This window comes from Eublepharis macularius, chromosome 12 (assembly GCF_028583425.1).
Source record: "Eublepharis macularius isolate TG4126 chromosome 12, MPM_Emac_v1.0, whole genome shotgun sequence".
Classification (NCBI taxonomy): domain Eukaryota; kingdom Metazoa; phylum Chordata; class Lepidosauria; order Squamata; family Eublepharidae; genus Eublepharis; species Eublepharis macularius.
Window position 1 is genome coordinate 70,603,754 of NC_072801.1, and position 17,425 is coordinate 70,621,178.

At 42.4% G+C, this 17,425-nt stretch overlaps 1 protein-coding gene across 1 annotated transcript; it reads right to left on the reverse strand.

The window, feature by feature from the left end:
* Positions 1–3,741: 3,741 nt before the first annotated feature.
* On the reverse strand, positions 3,742–15,500 carry LOC129339758 (vomeronasal type-2 receptor 26-like). The gene is made up of 5 exons (XM_054994340.1): positions 15,217–15,500; positions 12,367–12,658; positions 8,071–8,298; positions 5,871–5,997; positions 3,742–4,643 (listed from the first exon to the last, which is right to left on the reverse strand). The coding sequence occupies exons 1-5, from the start codon at positions 15,498–15,500 to the stop codon at positions 3,742–3,744; spliced, it is 1,833 nt and encodes a 610-aa protein (XP_054850315.1).
* Positions 15,501–17,425: the final 1,925 nt, after the last annotated feature.

Below are 17,425 nucleotides of genomic sequence, written 5' to 3' on the forward strand. Positions count from 1 at the left end.
TGAAGGGGGTAGAAAGAGTAAAATAGAGTATAGGTGATCAGAATGAATATTATTGAAAGGAATCAGAAATAGCACAAATATGATAGATAAGCTTAGAAGAATTTGAAAGTAGATTATAATAAATATAGTAAAATTCATATGAGTAAAGGGAAAATAGATGAGGGGTTGGAAAACTGTTGGAAGTCAACAAAAGGGGAGGAATGGGAGGGGGTTAGAATTGGAAATTTAAAGGAATGTGAGTGTAAATATGATATGATATATTTCTAATCCAATAAAAAATTTTACAAAAAAAAAAAGAACCACAGCTCTCTTCATCAGTTGAGGTGGTTCTTGAAAGCTTATGCTACAATAAAGTTGGTTAATCTTAAAAATAACTGGACTCTTTACTATTTTGCAACTACAGACTAAGGGCCAGGCTACAAGTGACAAATGACACAGGTTGGACACTTGTCAGCTTCCCTCAAGTTTTGATGGGAAATGTAGGCATCCTGGTTTTACAGCTTGGCTCTCTGACTGCTGTCCAATTGCCTTTTCAACTGTCACTTGTCCAACATTCCACCAAGCTGCCTACATTTCCCATCAAAACTTGAGGGAAGCTGGCAAGTGTCCAAACTGTGTCATTCATCACTTGTAGCCTGGCCGTAACATGGCTAACTCCTCTGGTTCGATATACATTTCTTATTGCACTCTTTCTAAACAAGGTTTGAGAGTTTCTTGCTTTTTAACATGAAATCTCTGTTTTGCTTTTCCCCTTTGAACCTGTGACCTTTTTCTTTCAGCCCTATTGTCTATATCTCCACACTAAATTATTATTCTGTATAATCTGTATCTGTAAGTAAAAGTCTCTGTCTGTCCAATCATCCAAGTTTCTGTCTATGGCACATATAACTGCAGGAAATGAAGCTAGGAGACTTAAAGTTGCTCACCCAGTTCAGGAAGGTCATGAGAATTGCAGTGCCAAGCATGAAGGGAATCAAAACGTCTGGGTATCCATAACATGAAGGACCTGAAGGATTGCCTTCTCCGGTATGAATCTACCCATCTTCAGAGGCCTTGCTTCAGGTTCCTCAACCATAGATGCAGAGCCAGCGTGCCCATTGAGGCAGGTCTGGCCCCCACCTCAAGCACTGAGGCGTTGAAGGGGGCACCAGAGGGGGCGCTGGGGGTGGGGCATGTAGCACGGAGCTGGCGTGCCTGGCCCACAGCTGCTGCAGCCAGCCAGCCCCATGCCGCTGCCACTGCTGCTGCCAACACACACACCTGGCCGGGTGCAGCAGCCGCAGGCCAGGCACGGCAGGCATCCGGGATGGCGTGCGGAACCTCCCTAGCCTCTGCGCACTGTCCCAGCCACCCACCAGCCAATGGGGCCGGCTTGCTGTGTGATGACATCACATGCAGTGACATCATCATGCAGTTCGAGGGGCGCATGCGCACATGTAGGGGCAGCTGCGGGCACCAGAAACCCTGGCACCGCCCCTGCATAGATGCATGTGAACCCAAGAAAGGACTTTCTTGGTTGTGGCACCAAAAGTTTGGAACTCCCTCCCCCAGAGAGATTTGTCTGTCTCCCTCTAACATGGTCTTCCACCAGAAGATCAAGACTTTGTTGTTTTGTTTGGCATATACCAGTAACTCTACCAGTAACTCTTATTGTTCATTTTCCAAGGTTTTGTTGTTTGTGTGGCTATATGTCCCCCCCCCCCCCAATTTGGAATGAAGAGACAGACACAAGGCTTGGATACAAATCTGGGCCACTTATTGACCAACATTAAACCTAATAATGGCAAGGGCATCACTAGCGGTACAGGTCAGGACCCTAGGGATCACCCTGGACCTCCTCCTCAACCTGTCTGGGCAAGTCACCCACTGCCCCAGGTGCAAGCCATCCATGCACATGAATGTAACCCAGCCGTCCAGGCAAATCGTTCCCCCCTTAAAGCTGCAAGTACCCCAAGCCATGGAGCCTGAGGGAAGAACTGGTACAGGGATACCACAGGCAGTCTGCCCTCTCAGCTGGCAGATGTAAAGCCAACCAGCCGATCCCTGACAGGCTCCAATTCCCCACCAATGGGGAGGTGCCACTAGGTGCACACCGACCCACTCTGACTACCCAAATCTAACCTTCCAGAGACCTAGGTAACAGCTCCACCACTCCAAATATCACTCCCACAGGACAGTACAAGGTAGGCAAAAAACACCTCTTCCCTGAGCCAATTTGGGAGAAGGAGAAAAAAATCCTACCTGGCCCCGGTAGCCAGCAACCAGCTAATCTTGTACTGCCATAGGTTGCGGTGGGTGGGCCGAGCTTTCAAAGCTGACTGAGCCCTATGGAGGTGGAGCCATCCTTTATTGAGCCAGGCCCCACCTCCCAAAGACCCAGATGCTCGGGAATGCAGGGCTGCCTCTCCTTCCATGCAGTGAGGCAAAAGCAGCCCCTGGCCCAAGTGCATTTCATGTGCGGCTGGGTGTGCTGTCTTATAGAATGATTTAAATATTTTATCTAGAACTTATTTTAAATGCTGTTTTCAATGTTTTTAATGTTTTCTACATTGGGGACCCTATCTGGGCAGAATGTGGCATGGAAAAATAATCACTACAAACTTCTCTACCCTGCTTTTTTTGCATTGTTATTGTTGTCTCTGGAAGACACACCTCAGCAGAAAATTAAGCTGGACATGTGAAAACTGGCCTGTTGATGGCCACGGCATGAAAAAGAAGGAAGGGAATCAACTGGGGCTGAAACCAGACTGGAAAGGATCCAAACACTAGTCTGTTTCATCCAGGAAAGTCTGAAGTTGCCCCCCCCCCGCTCATTCAGTCACCTTGTTCAGAATGGGCCAAGCTAGAAGTGACAAATGACACTTGAATGACAAGTGAACAAGCTCACATGGATTCTTCCCTGTTCACTTGCACTCCACTTGCTCTCCACTTGATCATGTAGTGATCAAGTGGAGTGCAAGTGAACGGGGAGGAATCCATATGAGTCTATTCACTTGCCGTTCAAGTGTCATTCATCACTTGTAGCTTGGCCCTTAGGTTGTACATTAATAGAACTGGATGCTATTGGACCAGAAGCATTGACCAGGACAGCATGTTGATTGGAAACTAATGAACAGGAAGTGGTAAACAGTTATGTTACTATTGCCAAAAAGCAAATCACAGAGAATCTACATGAGCCCTGTATCAGCGGGAGAGGGGTTTTTTTTCTTCTTCTCTGCAGGAAATCTCTTGAAATTCTGCTTTTCAAGGGAGAGGGCTAACTCAGACAATATTTAGAACATCCAAAATCAAGCTCTACCATCATTTTCTAAAGGTGGAAATCATCAGCAAAGTTGAGGGGACTAAATTTGGGCTTCTTGTTGGGCAAGGAAGAATTTAGCACTACCCCATGCCATTTTTCTAAAACAGAATAAGAGATTCATGAGTGTCTCAGTTTTTTATTCTTTTTAAAAGAATTCCAAAAGAACTAAAATTTGAGAAATATGAAGACTGGGCACCATTTTTTTTGATTGACAGCATATCTTGAAGAAATAATTCAACATTTTTTGAAGATTTTGGTTGAAATATTCACTGACTTATTTGGGAAAATAATTTTATAAGGCATTTTTTATTTAAATACTTTATTTCATGGGAAACAAAACTGTGTACAAAGAGTTTTCAGGCAATAATCAAACTCAGATCTGTTTAGCTTTAGCAAAGCCAAGGCAACCTTTTAATTCTGAATCAACACAATTAAGGCATTTAGTAATTGCGCCTTATTAGCTGCTCCTTATTATTGAGTTCTGGCCTTAGGATAATTATGTAACATTTTGGGGAAAAGATACAACCCAATAAGCCAGCACTGGAGGCCAAGATGGAGAAGATCTCCACGGCTACCATGTATTTTCCTTTAGTGCTTAGGTAAGTTGGAACAAAAGAAACCCACACACTGCAAAATACCAACATGCTGAAAGTGATAAATTTGGCCTCATTAAAAGTGTCGGGCAGTTTCCTTGCCAAAAAAGCCATAATAAAGCTGACAAGAGCCAGAAATCCCATGTAGCCCAGAACATAATAAAACATCTGGGCTGACCCTTCATTGCATTCCACTATGATTTCTTCAGCCAAAGACTGCATGTCAACATTTGGGAAGGGAGGGGCAGTGCATAGCCATGCCAAGCAAATACCTGCTTGAGTGAAGGAGCAGCAGAGAACCACAGAATTTGCAACTCTTTTCCCAACCCATTTCCTCATCTTGGATCCTGGTTTAGTGGCCATGAAAGCCAGGACCACTGTGATAGTTTTGGCCAACACAGAAGAAACAGCCACTGAGAAGACGATGCCAAAAGCAGTTTGACGTAGAAAGCAAGTGAGCCGTTGAGGCTGACCAATGAATAGTAATGAGCAGAAGAAGCAGAGCAAGAGGGCAACAAGAAGAGAGTAGGAGAGGTTCCGATTGTTGGCCTTGACAATAGGACTGTTCCGGTGCTTGATGAATATTCCAAGGACCACAGCTGTGGTCAGAGAAAAAAACAGAGCCAAAAGAGCTAAACTGGCCCCCAAAGGCCCATCATAAGAGAGGAAGTTGAGACCCTTTGGGAGGCATCCATTTTGGTCCTTGTTTGAAAACTGATCCTCTGGGCATTGGAAACAAGCATTCATATCTTAAAGAAAAAAAAAACAAGCAACTTCAGTTCTTTAGACATATTTTGAAGGCTGTTAAGAGATCCTTTCACTAGCAGGGATCCATACACTTAAAAATGATTATACCAATACAATATGGTATAAATACTTCTTTACATACTTAGAGATTAAGATATGAAATTCATTTCCAGAGGATGTAGTGATGGTCTTGAGCACAGACAGCTTTCAAAGGGGATCAGACAGACTCGTGGAGGATAGGGCTATCAGTAGCTGCCCACCATGGTGACTAAAGGAAACCTCCATGTTCAAAGGCAGTAAACCTCCAAATATGAGTGCCAGGGGGCATCTTCAGGGGAAGGCCTTTTCTTCTGTGTCCTGTTGTTGGACCTCCATAGAAACTGGCTGGCCACTGTGTGGGATGAGATCCTGAACTAGACGGAGAACTAGTCTCAACCAGCAGGGCTCTTCTTATGTTCTTAAACACTTTATATGGTATAAACACTAGATAACACTAATTTTTATTATTTGTATGCCATGTGTAAATTCCCACAACCATAATTTTCTCCCTTATGAGGGACCCAGAGCAGCTTCCATCATTCTCTCCTCCCCCATTTTGATCCTCTCAATCTTTGTGCAGTAGGCAAGGCCAGAGTTAGTGGCTGGCCCAATGTCACCCTAAGAGCTTCCTTGACAGGGTCCTTCTGATCCTACTCATAACCTGGATCGCCCAGAGCATAATCTGTCACTCAAACCGCTACTTCACACTGGCTCAGTCATGGGTGTAATGCGTAGGGTTGCCAGGTCCCTTGACCATCCTGGTGGGAAGGGGAAGACCCAGCACTCACCTTTATTTTGCTCCTCGTGTTCATGCAAAGCATGCCTGATCTCAGAGCACAGTGCAATAATATCACTTCCAGGAAGTGATGTCATTGCACAGGCCTGGAAGCATGCCAGTAGGCCTTTCTCCCCCACCAGCTATGTGAGTGATACCAGGGGTGGAGAGTGGGAGCAAGGGATCCCCCACTCCCACTGGGGGACCTGGGATCCCTAGTAATGTGAACTGAATGAAGAGCAAATGGAAAGGATTACTCCATTGATTAAAAGGTAAGTGGGGTAGGATTCAAGAGTTTCAATCAAGGGGGAGCTGTGGGTGAGTGGCACATAGGAGGTTTAGCCACTTATCACACATTTCCCTTTTCCATTTCATTCTCTCTTTCTTACATGTTTAATAATACAGTATATCTGACCTTTGTGGTTTGTTATCTTCCCTTTGGGACATTTAACACAATCATAGCAACAAAACGGCTTGCCCTCTTTCCTTTCTTTGCTGTAGCCTGGATGGCAGTTGTCATTGCACACAGCACGGGGCACAGTCTGTCCATGGAAAAGAAAATACAGCACGAAAATCATGGCCTTCCATTTACATCTTTAGAATATGACCACTGAGTTATATTCTATAACTGCGGGCAATTATAGGCCTGTGAGGAGATTTTATATTGCGGGTCGTTTTAATCCAAGTTGTATGCCAAGATGGAAGGGAAAGTGTTTTTTTATGGCAGCAGAAGACATCCTAACACTTTGGGTGGCTAATTTTTTTTTAATTGGCTGCAAATCAGAAATGTAGTTTAGTTTCTGGAATTCGTGGGGAATTTGATGGTCAATAAGTCTGTGGAGCAGCAATGAGGCTGGTGGGGAGTTCATATTTGAGTTTTATATTTCAGAAATTTCAAGAAACTTTCCAATATTCTTGGAGAGACTGAGGCATTCTCCTGTCAGGCCTGGCTAGGGGATTCTTCATCAAGCACAGTTGCATGAGTTAAAGTTCTTTATTAGAGTTTCCCAAGGTCAGTTCCCAAACACTCAGTTCCAGCTGTACTGATAACCCAAACACAGCATCACAGAGATACAGCGAAGCAAGAAATCAACTACACTATTGGTTGTTGTGGGTTTTCCGGGCTGTATTGCCGTGGTCTTGGCATTGTAGTTCCTGACGTTTCGCCAGCAGCTGTGGCTGGCATCTTCAGAGGTGTAGCACCAAAAGACAGAGATCTCTCAGTGTCACAGTGTGGAAAAGATGTAGGTCATTTGTATCTACTCAGGAGGGGTGGGGTTGAGCTGAGTCATCCTGTAAGAGTTTCCCAGGGTGTGGAATGCTAATGGCGGGAGGCTTCACTGTATCCTGAGGCGGTTCTTTTGCATATGGATTGGTGCTTGATGTGCAAAACTTCAACAGGAAAGAAGAAACCTTAAGAATGAACAGAGCATGGGCTCCAGTTCTGAAAAACACCAGGCCAACAAAACACTCCACACCCGACAATAGCCCTGCAGAGAAGATTAGCACATCAAGCACCAATCCATATGCAAAAGAACCGCCTCAGGATACAGTGAAGCCTCCCGCCATTAGCATTCCACACCCTGGGAAACTCTTACAGAATGACTCAGCTCAACCCCACCCCTCCTGAGTAGATACAAATGACCTACATCTTTTCCACACTGTGACACTGAGAGATCTCTGTCTTTTGGTGCTACACCTCTGAAGATGCCAGCCACAGCTGCTGGCGAAACGTCAGGAACTACAATGCCAAGACCACGGCAAGACAGCCCGGAAAACCCCCAACAACCATCGTTCTCCGGCCGTGAAAACCTTCGACAATACAACTACACTATTCTACAACATTCCCCCCACCCCCACCCCCCATAGATCTAAATTTACAGGTATGGCTGACAGGCTGGGTTTTCTTTATCAGATCCCATTGTTCTACGATAGAGTTCTACCAGACGCTGAGGTCCCCCCACCACTCCCAGGTGGGGATCTTTTACAAACAGCAAGGCTTTGCCTTCGAACCCCTGTGTGCCTTGCCGCTTACAGACTTACTGAAAACCAAGGGGAAAGGTGCTGGGAAAGTGAAACCGAGCACTAAACTGGCCTGGTCTAAGGAATGCCAAATGGCCTTTGAGAAGTTAAAGGCTCGCTTTACCTCCAAACCTGTGTTGCACCATCCTGATGAGAGCTGCTCGCTCATGATGCAGGTGGATGCAAACAACATCGCTATGGGAGGAGTCCTCCTGCAAGAAGGGGAAAACACACCCCTCTGCTTATGTGTCAAAGAAATTCTCGGAGGCTGAAAGGAACTTGGCGGTGTGGGATAAGGAGGCAGCAGCAACAAGATAATTGGACTGACTTTTTTCCACCATGGGAAGGAGAGGAGGGAAGTTTGAAAGGAAACAGCACTTTTCTTGCTGTTTTCAATGTAATATTCCTTCCATTTTCTGACCTGGACATAAGGGCTGATGGATCTTCATTCTCTTTGTGTCAGATGAAGTGAGTTTTGACTCATGAAAGCTTATACTCTGAAAAAATTTGTTGGTCTGCTACTAGATTCAAATTTTGTTCTAAATACCCAAGTTAGCTTCCTTGTGTCCTAAAAAATTCCAGTCAACTCCTACCTGCTTAAATTGGTGGTTCCAAGTAATGATGGTCTCATTAATGGAAAACTCTTTGTTTTTTGGAGCTTCAGGATCCATTCTTCCTACCTTCACTCTTAAGAAGGACTTGTTGGGGAACGTAATCCAGTTTACAATATCAAATCCAGCTGCTACTTCACCATTCTCATCAAAAGACATCTTGTCCCCGACATTATTGTTAAACGAGAGTCTCCTCAAAAAAGCGTGAAGCTGAAATAAAAGAAATCAAAGCAAATTATATGGATGTGATGATGGATAGTAAAACAAAAAGGTTTTGGATCTTAATCCTGTTTTGTACTCAAGCAAACAGTTCTTTGTAGTTCTTTGCTTTCTTTCCCTTAAAGACAAAGTACAGCCATCACTGGGTCTATTTCAAAAATGGGCAATATTGAGTGGAAAGTGTGAAATTAAATTCTTGGCAGAAGACTGAACAACTTCAAGGGAAGAAATAGTGGCTTGGAGGAGGAAACTTACTGTTTCCCTATCTAAAGTTTCTTCTCTGTCCTCTAGAAGAAAACAAGTCTTCTGAAAAGGCAATTGCAAGCTACCAGACAGAAGAAAAAAAAGAATACAAAATTTAAAAGTGCAGACTGCGATCCATACAGATAAACAATTTTAAGTTGGATTTCCAAGATTTAGGAGCACATGATAATTTTAAAACAGTGTTTAATCAGGAGAGGCCACCACCATGGCCATTTGCTGCCAGGTGCAAATGACTTTTGCTCAGATTTTCATGGTTTAGTAACGTTAAGATACATAGGGATCTACATCAGATAGCCGATAAATTCTTCCCCCCGCCCAGCAGTGTTTAAATTTAACCAAGTTAAAATGGGTGCATTTCAAAATATTAGTGAAATTTTCAAGGGAAAATAAACTTTTTGGCCTTTATGTGCACTTTCTCATTCATATGTTTTTTTTTTAAGAAAAGGGTAATTCCAGACACAAGTATATGTAGTTTACCATAATTTAGAGCTATTTTACATTCATGTGTGGGTTGGATCCCTTCAGCCGAGCTAGATCTAATGACTCCCTATAGCTAATGTCTGTCTTCTGTTGAGAAGGCTTCCTTCTCTGTTGGAGGATGTTTTGCTCCATCAAAACCTAACCGAAAGATCCAACTGCGTGGATTCAACTTTGTGAATGAAATCTTTCAATACAATACACGGTTTCTCAAATCTAAATCATTTTCATAATTAGAAAGGTTTGCAAAAATTAGCAAGATACATACTGTCTTGGGTTATCTTTTTAACCTGTTCCTGTTCAGCACATGTGGGAAGGCAGCATGGTACAGCCCAATCTCAGAAATTAATCAGGGTCAGTAATTGGATGGGAAACCAACTAAGGAAGACTGGCATTGTTCTGCCCAGGAAGGCAATGGCAAATCACCTCTGCTTCTCACTTGCCTTGAAGGCCCTTGGCTGGAGTCATCATAAGTCACTTGTGACTTGATGGCACACAAGTACATATAATTAGGCACAACTAAATAAAGTTCATCTATGCACACCATGTTCTTCCATATTTTGAGAAAAATGTGGGTCAAGAAAGTGATGCAGAACAGGCAACCTCTTCAGAGTTTCACCCATATGCTTTTTTTAAGGGGTGAGGGAAGTTTGGTTAGCAGTAAAAATGTATGGAGAGATATGAAGGCATCATTGAAAGCAAGTGGAGAAGGGAAGTCGGTTTGACTTCTAAACAACAGGATTCCATACATGGGGGGAAATTGAAGATATCCATGCCATGCCCGATTGACATTATCAACTGTATTCACTAGACAAGGAAACCTGCTGGAAGATCAAAATTTCCAGGACAAACCTGCAGCTGCTAGGATAGAATACAATGTTTGTGTGATCTGAAATTAATTCAAAGAGTTGGAAGAGCCCAAAAAGAGAGCAAGTCTAAGGAAATGAAAATTGGACGCCATAGATCAGTTTGTTTGTGGTTAAAGGCAGATCTGCCTTTTTCATATTACCTGAAACTGTTGTGGTTTAGAAGACTCTGGTTTGTCTCTACCTCCCATTGTTCTGTATTTGCTTCTAGACAAATGCATGGCATGTAAAGCATGTGCCACGGCATAGACTGCATTGTAGATACTGTAGCTTTGACTGGTCATGCGCGTTTCAAAAAAGGGCCCGGGAAGGGTCTCCAACTTCTCTTCCCCAGTGCAGATGATACTGCTCTCCTTGCCCACATCAGTATCTGGAAATAAGCAGTTGAATGACTGCTCCCAGAAGATCCTGATGAAACCATCTTCTGTAGAGTGAGGATCCAAACTCTGGAGGAAATTTTGGAATCCTTGCACTTCATTGGAGTGTATGGCAAAGGATAAGGCACCATAGAAGATCTGGATATTCATTTCTCTGTGAAATGTCTCCGAGGAGAATTCCCAATGAGCCGTCATAACCCACACTTTCTGTACGGATGTCAAAGCATCTGCTTCAATCATACTCAGTCCCACTTGCAAGCATAACATGCTGTGAGAGTCGGCACTTACGATAAATACATTGACACCTGTCTCACTTTGAATAAAGGTCATATTTTGGAAAATGTCTAACAAAGAAAGTGTGCCCAATATGTTACTCTGGCTCGGAATTCTGTCTATGAAGGCAGCACAAATTCCATTCTGGGAAAGTATACGTTCCAACGTCTGCACGAATTTTTCTCCTTTGTCATCATTCTTAGCAATGATTCCTACCCAGTTCCAGTGAAAATATTGAAGAAGCTGGATAATGCCTTTGTACAGATATAATTCATTGGGGACAACTCGATATAATGAGGAGTGATGAGTTTTATCATGTGCTGCGGGATCGTATAAGCAATAGGTCACCTAAGTAAAAACCAGTATTTAGATTACTGGGTGGAGTTGATATATTTTGAGATCAACAAGTTCTACATTGTTACACTGATTTTAGCTATTGCCTTTGTCTCTCAAACACCATTGAAAGAACTCAGGACAGGTTTTGTGGTTTTCCACAGCATTTTAGCGTCATAACAACTGTATAACATTTAATAGGTTGAGAAACAAGTAGAAAGACAAAGGTCATGGAGATCCATGACCGTGTCAGGATATTGACCTCTGCAAATTCCTTTTCCAGTGATGAACAATCCAGAAATTTAATATCTTATGCTATGAAAACTTGCCTGAAACACCATTGTTGGTTTGTGCCTAAGCACATATGCCCTCAAACCATCACATTTCTCCCATTGTTTCTTCATTCACATCAACAATATGGATTTTAGTTTCAGGAGGGTAGGCATGTTGGTCTGTACTACGAAAGCAAGATATGGGTCCAATAGCACCTTAAAGATCAACTAGCTTTCTGGGGTATGAGCTTCCAAGTGTCAGAGTTTTATCGGTCACAACATTACTCCTTTAACTTTATTTTGCCGCAGATCTTTTCTCAGTTTCTGGAAGGCTCTTCCGTACATTCTTTGCTCGTTCACACTCTCTGTGTGATGGTTCTTGTACGATACTGGATGCTTTCTTAGTTTACATTGCTTTATGGTGAACTCATTCTCATTCCAAAGGAGCTAACAAGGCTTTTCTGTCTTTTTCTTGTTTCCCACACACCCAACTCAGAGCGGGACCACAAGTGACAAAAGGCACAGAATGGACACTTGTCAGCTTCCCTCAAGTTTTGATGGGAAATGTAGGCAGCTTGGCGGAATGTTGGACAAGTGACAGGCCGTTTTCACACTACTAACCTGCTTCTGCAATGTTGCGCAAAAAACGCGGAAGATAGCGTCTTCTTGTGAGAGTTTTGCGCAATGTCGTGCAAAACTCTCGCAAGAAGACGCTATCTTCCAAGTTTTTTGCACAACGTTGCACAACGTTACGGAAGCAGGTTAGTAGTGTGAAAACGGCCACAGTTGAAGAGTCCATTGGACAGCAGTCGGAGAGTCAAGCTGCAAGACCAGGATGCCTACATTTCCCATCAAAACTTGAGGGAAGCTGACAAGTGTCCAACCTGTGTCAAGCGTCACTTGTGGTCCCGCTCTCAGTCTCACCGAATACAAGGAAATACAGTTCTGAAACCTTCCTTCTCTCATGTTCTCATCTCATGCCCTACAATATCACAAATTTTAACATGGGAGCTGTATTATATTTCTGCATACCACAAATCACTATCAAAGTCCCCCCCCCCCCCATCCTGTTCTTCTCTGCTCACATAGTATTGTCCCAGTTGCACAGGGACAAAATAGGGACAACGTCAAGGACTTTTACCAGAAAAATGGAACTGTGTTAGTAAATAGGAATAATTGGAGCATGCGTCATCTTACCTGCGGGATCTTGTACATGCCTAAAACAGAGGCTATGTGGAGAGAGGTTTCAGAACCAAGTCCCCCAATGACAGCTACTGGATTCCTCTTTGTGTCACATTCATAGTTGGGGACAGTCTTATTCTGACTAAAGAGGAGGTTCAAGGTGTTCTGATAAGTTATCTTTGCATCAAAGTGGCTGTCATAGATGTGGAACCCCAAGGTGAGGTTGGGCAAGATTTTGGGATTCTCATTGATCTCTTTCACAGCAAATGCCAAGGACAGGACATGCTGGTAGTTCTTTGTCATTGCACTAAAACAAGAGGCATATTATATATAAGAGGAATGTCCCGTCTTTCATGAACTCTTTACTGAAGAAGCATCTGCTATGGTTCCTCTTGGACTGCATGTTATATCAAGTGTTATTTCACAGCCTCCAATGAAATGTAACATTTTAACTTATTGTTCTCTTATCTATCTCTTTAACAAATGGAATAGTTCACTTTTCTTTTAAAGTACTACGAAAAGCAAGACATACATAGTGATGAACTGAACAAGAGGTTTGTTGCATCTCTTTGGATTCCATTGATAGTTCCTCCTTCACATTGGCCATGCTTATTCAGGCCTCTATTTTTTTTTAATAATAAATTTATTCCACATTAACTTAAAATATAACCATACAAAACCCCTTCCACATTAACTTAAAACAACCATACAAAACTCAAAATATGACAATTCCTAGGGAGTTCCATACATTTAGAAATTCAATAGTTCTTGACAATGAATGTTAGAAGAAACAATTTCTTTTTCCTGCAAAAATTGCACAATAGGAAACCATATTGCTTGGAAATTTTTTTGATAGGCTTCCAAATTCTGAATGCCTGTAGAGCAATCCACTTTACCCAATATAAAATGGTTCCAGATGGAATCATACCAATTTTGTAGTGAGGGCCCTTTCTTATTTCTCCATTTCTTGGCAATCTCTATCCTAGCAATTGCTAACAAAGTTGTTATTGTAACCAGCTTGTTTTTATCTACTTGTTTTAAGAAATCTATTTCTAGAAAAATATTTTCTGGGTTTCTTAGGATCTGTTGGCCCACTATACTTTCTGTTTGCAATAATACTTTATTCCAGAACCTTTTAATGGTGGGGCAAAGCCAAAAACAATGTAAAAAGTCCCCTGTCTGTCCACAACCTTTCCAACATTTTAAGTTCAATTTCTTTTGAAATTTAGCAATTCTCATTGGAGTTAAATAGCTTCTATGTAAAATCTTAAATGAGTTAAAGTGAATTGTTAAAATTTTAGAATTAAAACTTGGGACCTTCCATGCTTTTTCAAACTCCTCTTTGGAAATTCTACCTTCACAATCTGGGTTTATTACATGTTGATAATAGTGCGTTCTAGATCTTAGAAAGGAGACCTCTAGGCCTCTAAATTGAAAAAAAAATAATTTTGTTTTTGTAGTGCTGATCAGAATAGATTTTGTTTTGCAGGCGCATTATTCTGTGGGCCAAGCTACACATGACGAATGACACTTGAACGGCAAGTGGATTGAGTGGAGGGCAAGTGAACAGGGAGAAATACACTTGCTGTTCAAGTGTCATTCGTCATGTGTAGCTTGGCCCTCAGATAGTGCAGTACTAAGCAAACTGACATCTTTCCAAGCCCTTTGGCTTCAATGGTCTTTGAAGGATGTGCTCAAAATTGCACTTATAGTTAATAGAATATAGGTGAATGAGATTGCAGTTCTTTTTCTAGGTTAGACTATGATGCGCCCAGCCCAGCCTTTTGACAATGAAATGTTGGATGTTTCTGGATGCTCACAAGATGGCCATCAAGGTGAGACATTCATTTATGTTTCTACCCAGCACTTCAAATGCCTCCCTATATGGCAGACCCATACAACTTTCAGATTCAGATTTCAGATTTATTACAGTCAAATTACCAGCAAGAACAAGATCACATATACAAACCACAGTTCCTATTTACATAAAAAGAAAGAGAGAAAGAATTTAGTTAAAACCGTTATCATACTCAGCAGATAATAAATCCTAAAAAATAAAACTGTCTTCAGTCTCTCCTTTTGTTAAAAACTTACACTTGTTTATGACCAAAAACAAATATTTTGCTATTGTTGAGGATACAGTCTTCTTAGTATCTTCCAACAAATATTTCAGTAGCACAGAATCATCAAATTTCAAATGATTATCCAAAGATTTAAAGAGTAATGGATATACTAACTGCTGTCTCTCTTCGGAATACAACTTACAACGTAAGAGAATATGAGCAACGGTTTCAACTTTCTTCTCTGGGCATATGCAACATCTTTGATGGACAGGCCTGAGAAGAAACCTTCCCTGCAACACGTTAGAAGGGAAGGCATCCATACAACTATCACGGTTAATCTAACGATAATTTTCTTACATTGCGTTTTGTGATTGTACTTTTATTATGTTACAGAGTTGATTTTACCATGTTTTCTTTCTCTTTTGTAGACAAGTGGGGTATCAGCATTCTCAACAAACTATTAAGGGATGATGGTTAAGAAGAAATAAGACATTGTTTGGCAGAAACTGATGAAATATAATACCAACAGGAAGGGGGGGAAATTCCATCCTAAGCAGAGTTACACTTTTCTAAGTTCACTGATTTCAGCTTAGACAGCTGTAACTGCTTAGAGGTCAAAAATAAAACACTGAAGACAGCCTGTAGATAGAAGCATCTTTTATCATAAACTTTAAAACACTCTAGAACGTGTTTATCTATATAACTAAATGTTCATTTCAGAATATGTGATTGACCATATGTATTTTCTCCTTTGAAAGGATTATAAAACAGTCTGATACATTGCAGGGGATCACTTTCTTACATAGGCTCATCAACTATCTTTGTTTTGGGGTACTCCTCAAAGGTCACTGGCTCAGACATGGAGAGATACTGAGAAGTGATTCCACCAACAATGAGGTCCCCAGGCTGATAATACTGGAATTGTGTCTGGAGGGGATCATTCATGGTACATATGACAGGACTCCGCTTGCATTCAGTCTGAGGCAGCAGCAGCAACACCAGGACTTGTAGTGACACATTGAACCCTGTCATCAAGAAGGCAAAACCTTCTGTTGTCGTGGGCTCCTCTTTTTCTGTCTTGGTCATTATCATCCAGCATCAATTTTTGTCAAGAGTATCCTGCTTCGAAAGCTGTGGAAGATGATGCAAAACTCATCTGACTCCTGGTCTCCAGTTATAAAGGGAAAGAAAAGCCAACAAGGGAAGAAGGAAGGGGAAAAAACCTCCTGCTTCCTAATAGACCTTTCCTCACTAGTACAGAGGGGGTTTTTAATGGACTTTTTCCAGAAAGATGCAGGTCACCGTAATTTGGGGTTAATTAAAGGGTAGGCAGCCCATCCCCAGAGTAATTTTTGTTCTTTATGGCATCAGGTGCACTGAAACCGTGAATTTGCTCACAGTCAAGCTAAAATTAATAGCAGGCAGGTCCCGCGGGTTTGGTTGCTGCACTGAATTTTTTCATGAGTTGATTTTTCCCTATGAAACAGGAGATTTAACTTTATTTGTAGGGCAGGGGGGGCGAGACCCTGACCTTCCCATTTCTTTTCATGGCTCTTTGCATCAATTTACTTTTCTTGTCTAGTGCTGTTCCAACATCATAACCCAACTTCAGTGAGGTAGCCAAGATGGCCTTTAAACACATTTCTTTTCTACTGAATATTTCCGCTCTCTTTCTTTATTTAGAAACATCCCCAGGATCCTGGACTATCTTCCTCACCTTTGGCTGATCAGTAACATAGCTTCTCATTTTCATGCTCCCAAGCAAAAAAACTTCTGATTTGATTCAGATCTCTTGCCCTAAAAATGGGGCCAAAACCTGTCCCAAAATGAGCTTGAGGCTCCCCAGGATGGCCTTGGTCTTATGATCTGTAAAAATCCTGGTACTGGGCACCTCCTCACATGGTCATCTCTACTCTCTTCCTTGGATTAGTTTGTTTTACTTGCTACCTGGATGCAGAAGCCCCTGGCTAGAGAATCAGATCTTTGCTACATCTGCATAGCCTCTGTTTTACCTACTTTTGTTCCTTTGTTCTTTTGCCTCCTCTCTTCTTGAATGGATCGCCCCCCACAAGTCAAAATAAAAGGCAGGCACCAAGCTTGGGAATAAAAATTGGACCACTTCATTGATCACAACATAAATTGTCAATATGGCAATGCATCAAACTAGTAAGACAGGTCAAGACCTGGGGTCACCCCAGACCTGCACCTTGATCTGTCTGGGTGAGCCTCCACTGCCCCAGAGGTAAGCCATACAAACGTGTGGCTGTACCCAGCAGCCAGGCAAATGGTTCCCCCCTCCAAACCTACAGTATCTCACCATAAATCCAGAGGGCCTTACTTGTACAGGGGGAGCCACATGGCAGTCTCCCCTCACAATTGGCAGCCGTAAAGCCTACCAGCCGCTCCTGACAGACCCCAATTCCCCACCAATGGGGATGTGCCAAGCGGGTCACCATCCTGATCATTTTCCCGTTCTATCCTGCCAGTGGCCAAACTATTAACAGCTCTATCATACCAATTACTGTAACCTCATCTCGAAGTGCACGGTAGGCAAAAATTACCCCTCCAATTGGGAGAGGAGAAAAAATTCCTACCTGGCCCTGATAAACAGTGACTGGCTAATACTGCATTGCCATAGGGAGAAATGGTGGGCTGAACACAAAAAGGCGATTGCAAGCAAGGGAGGGCAGAACGGGCTTATATGCCTTAGGCTTGGCCCACCCAACAAAACACTCAGATGCCTGAGAAGAAGTCTAGTGCCTTTCCTTCTTCCAGAGCTGCAAACGCAGCCCCCATCCAAGCTGCAGTGGCTGCTGCCCAGGAGGGCCAAAATATATTGCACTATGTGTGTTTTAAATATTTGACTTTTATTAAGAGCATTTTAGTCTTGAACATTATTGCTGAATGCTTTATGCTGCTCTGACTGTTGATATTATTAACTTCAATTATTCCCCACTATTTCTCACTATAGTGATCTCAGTATTACATCTGAGCCTGTAGAGGACATTTAC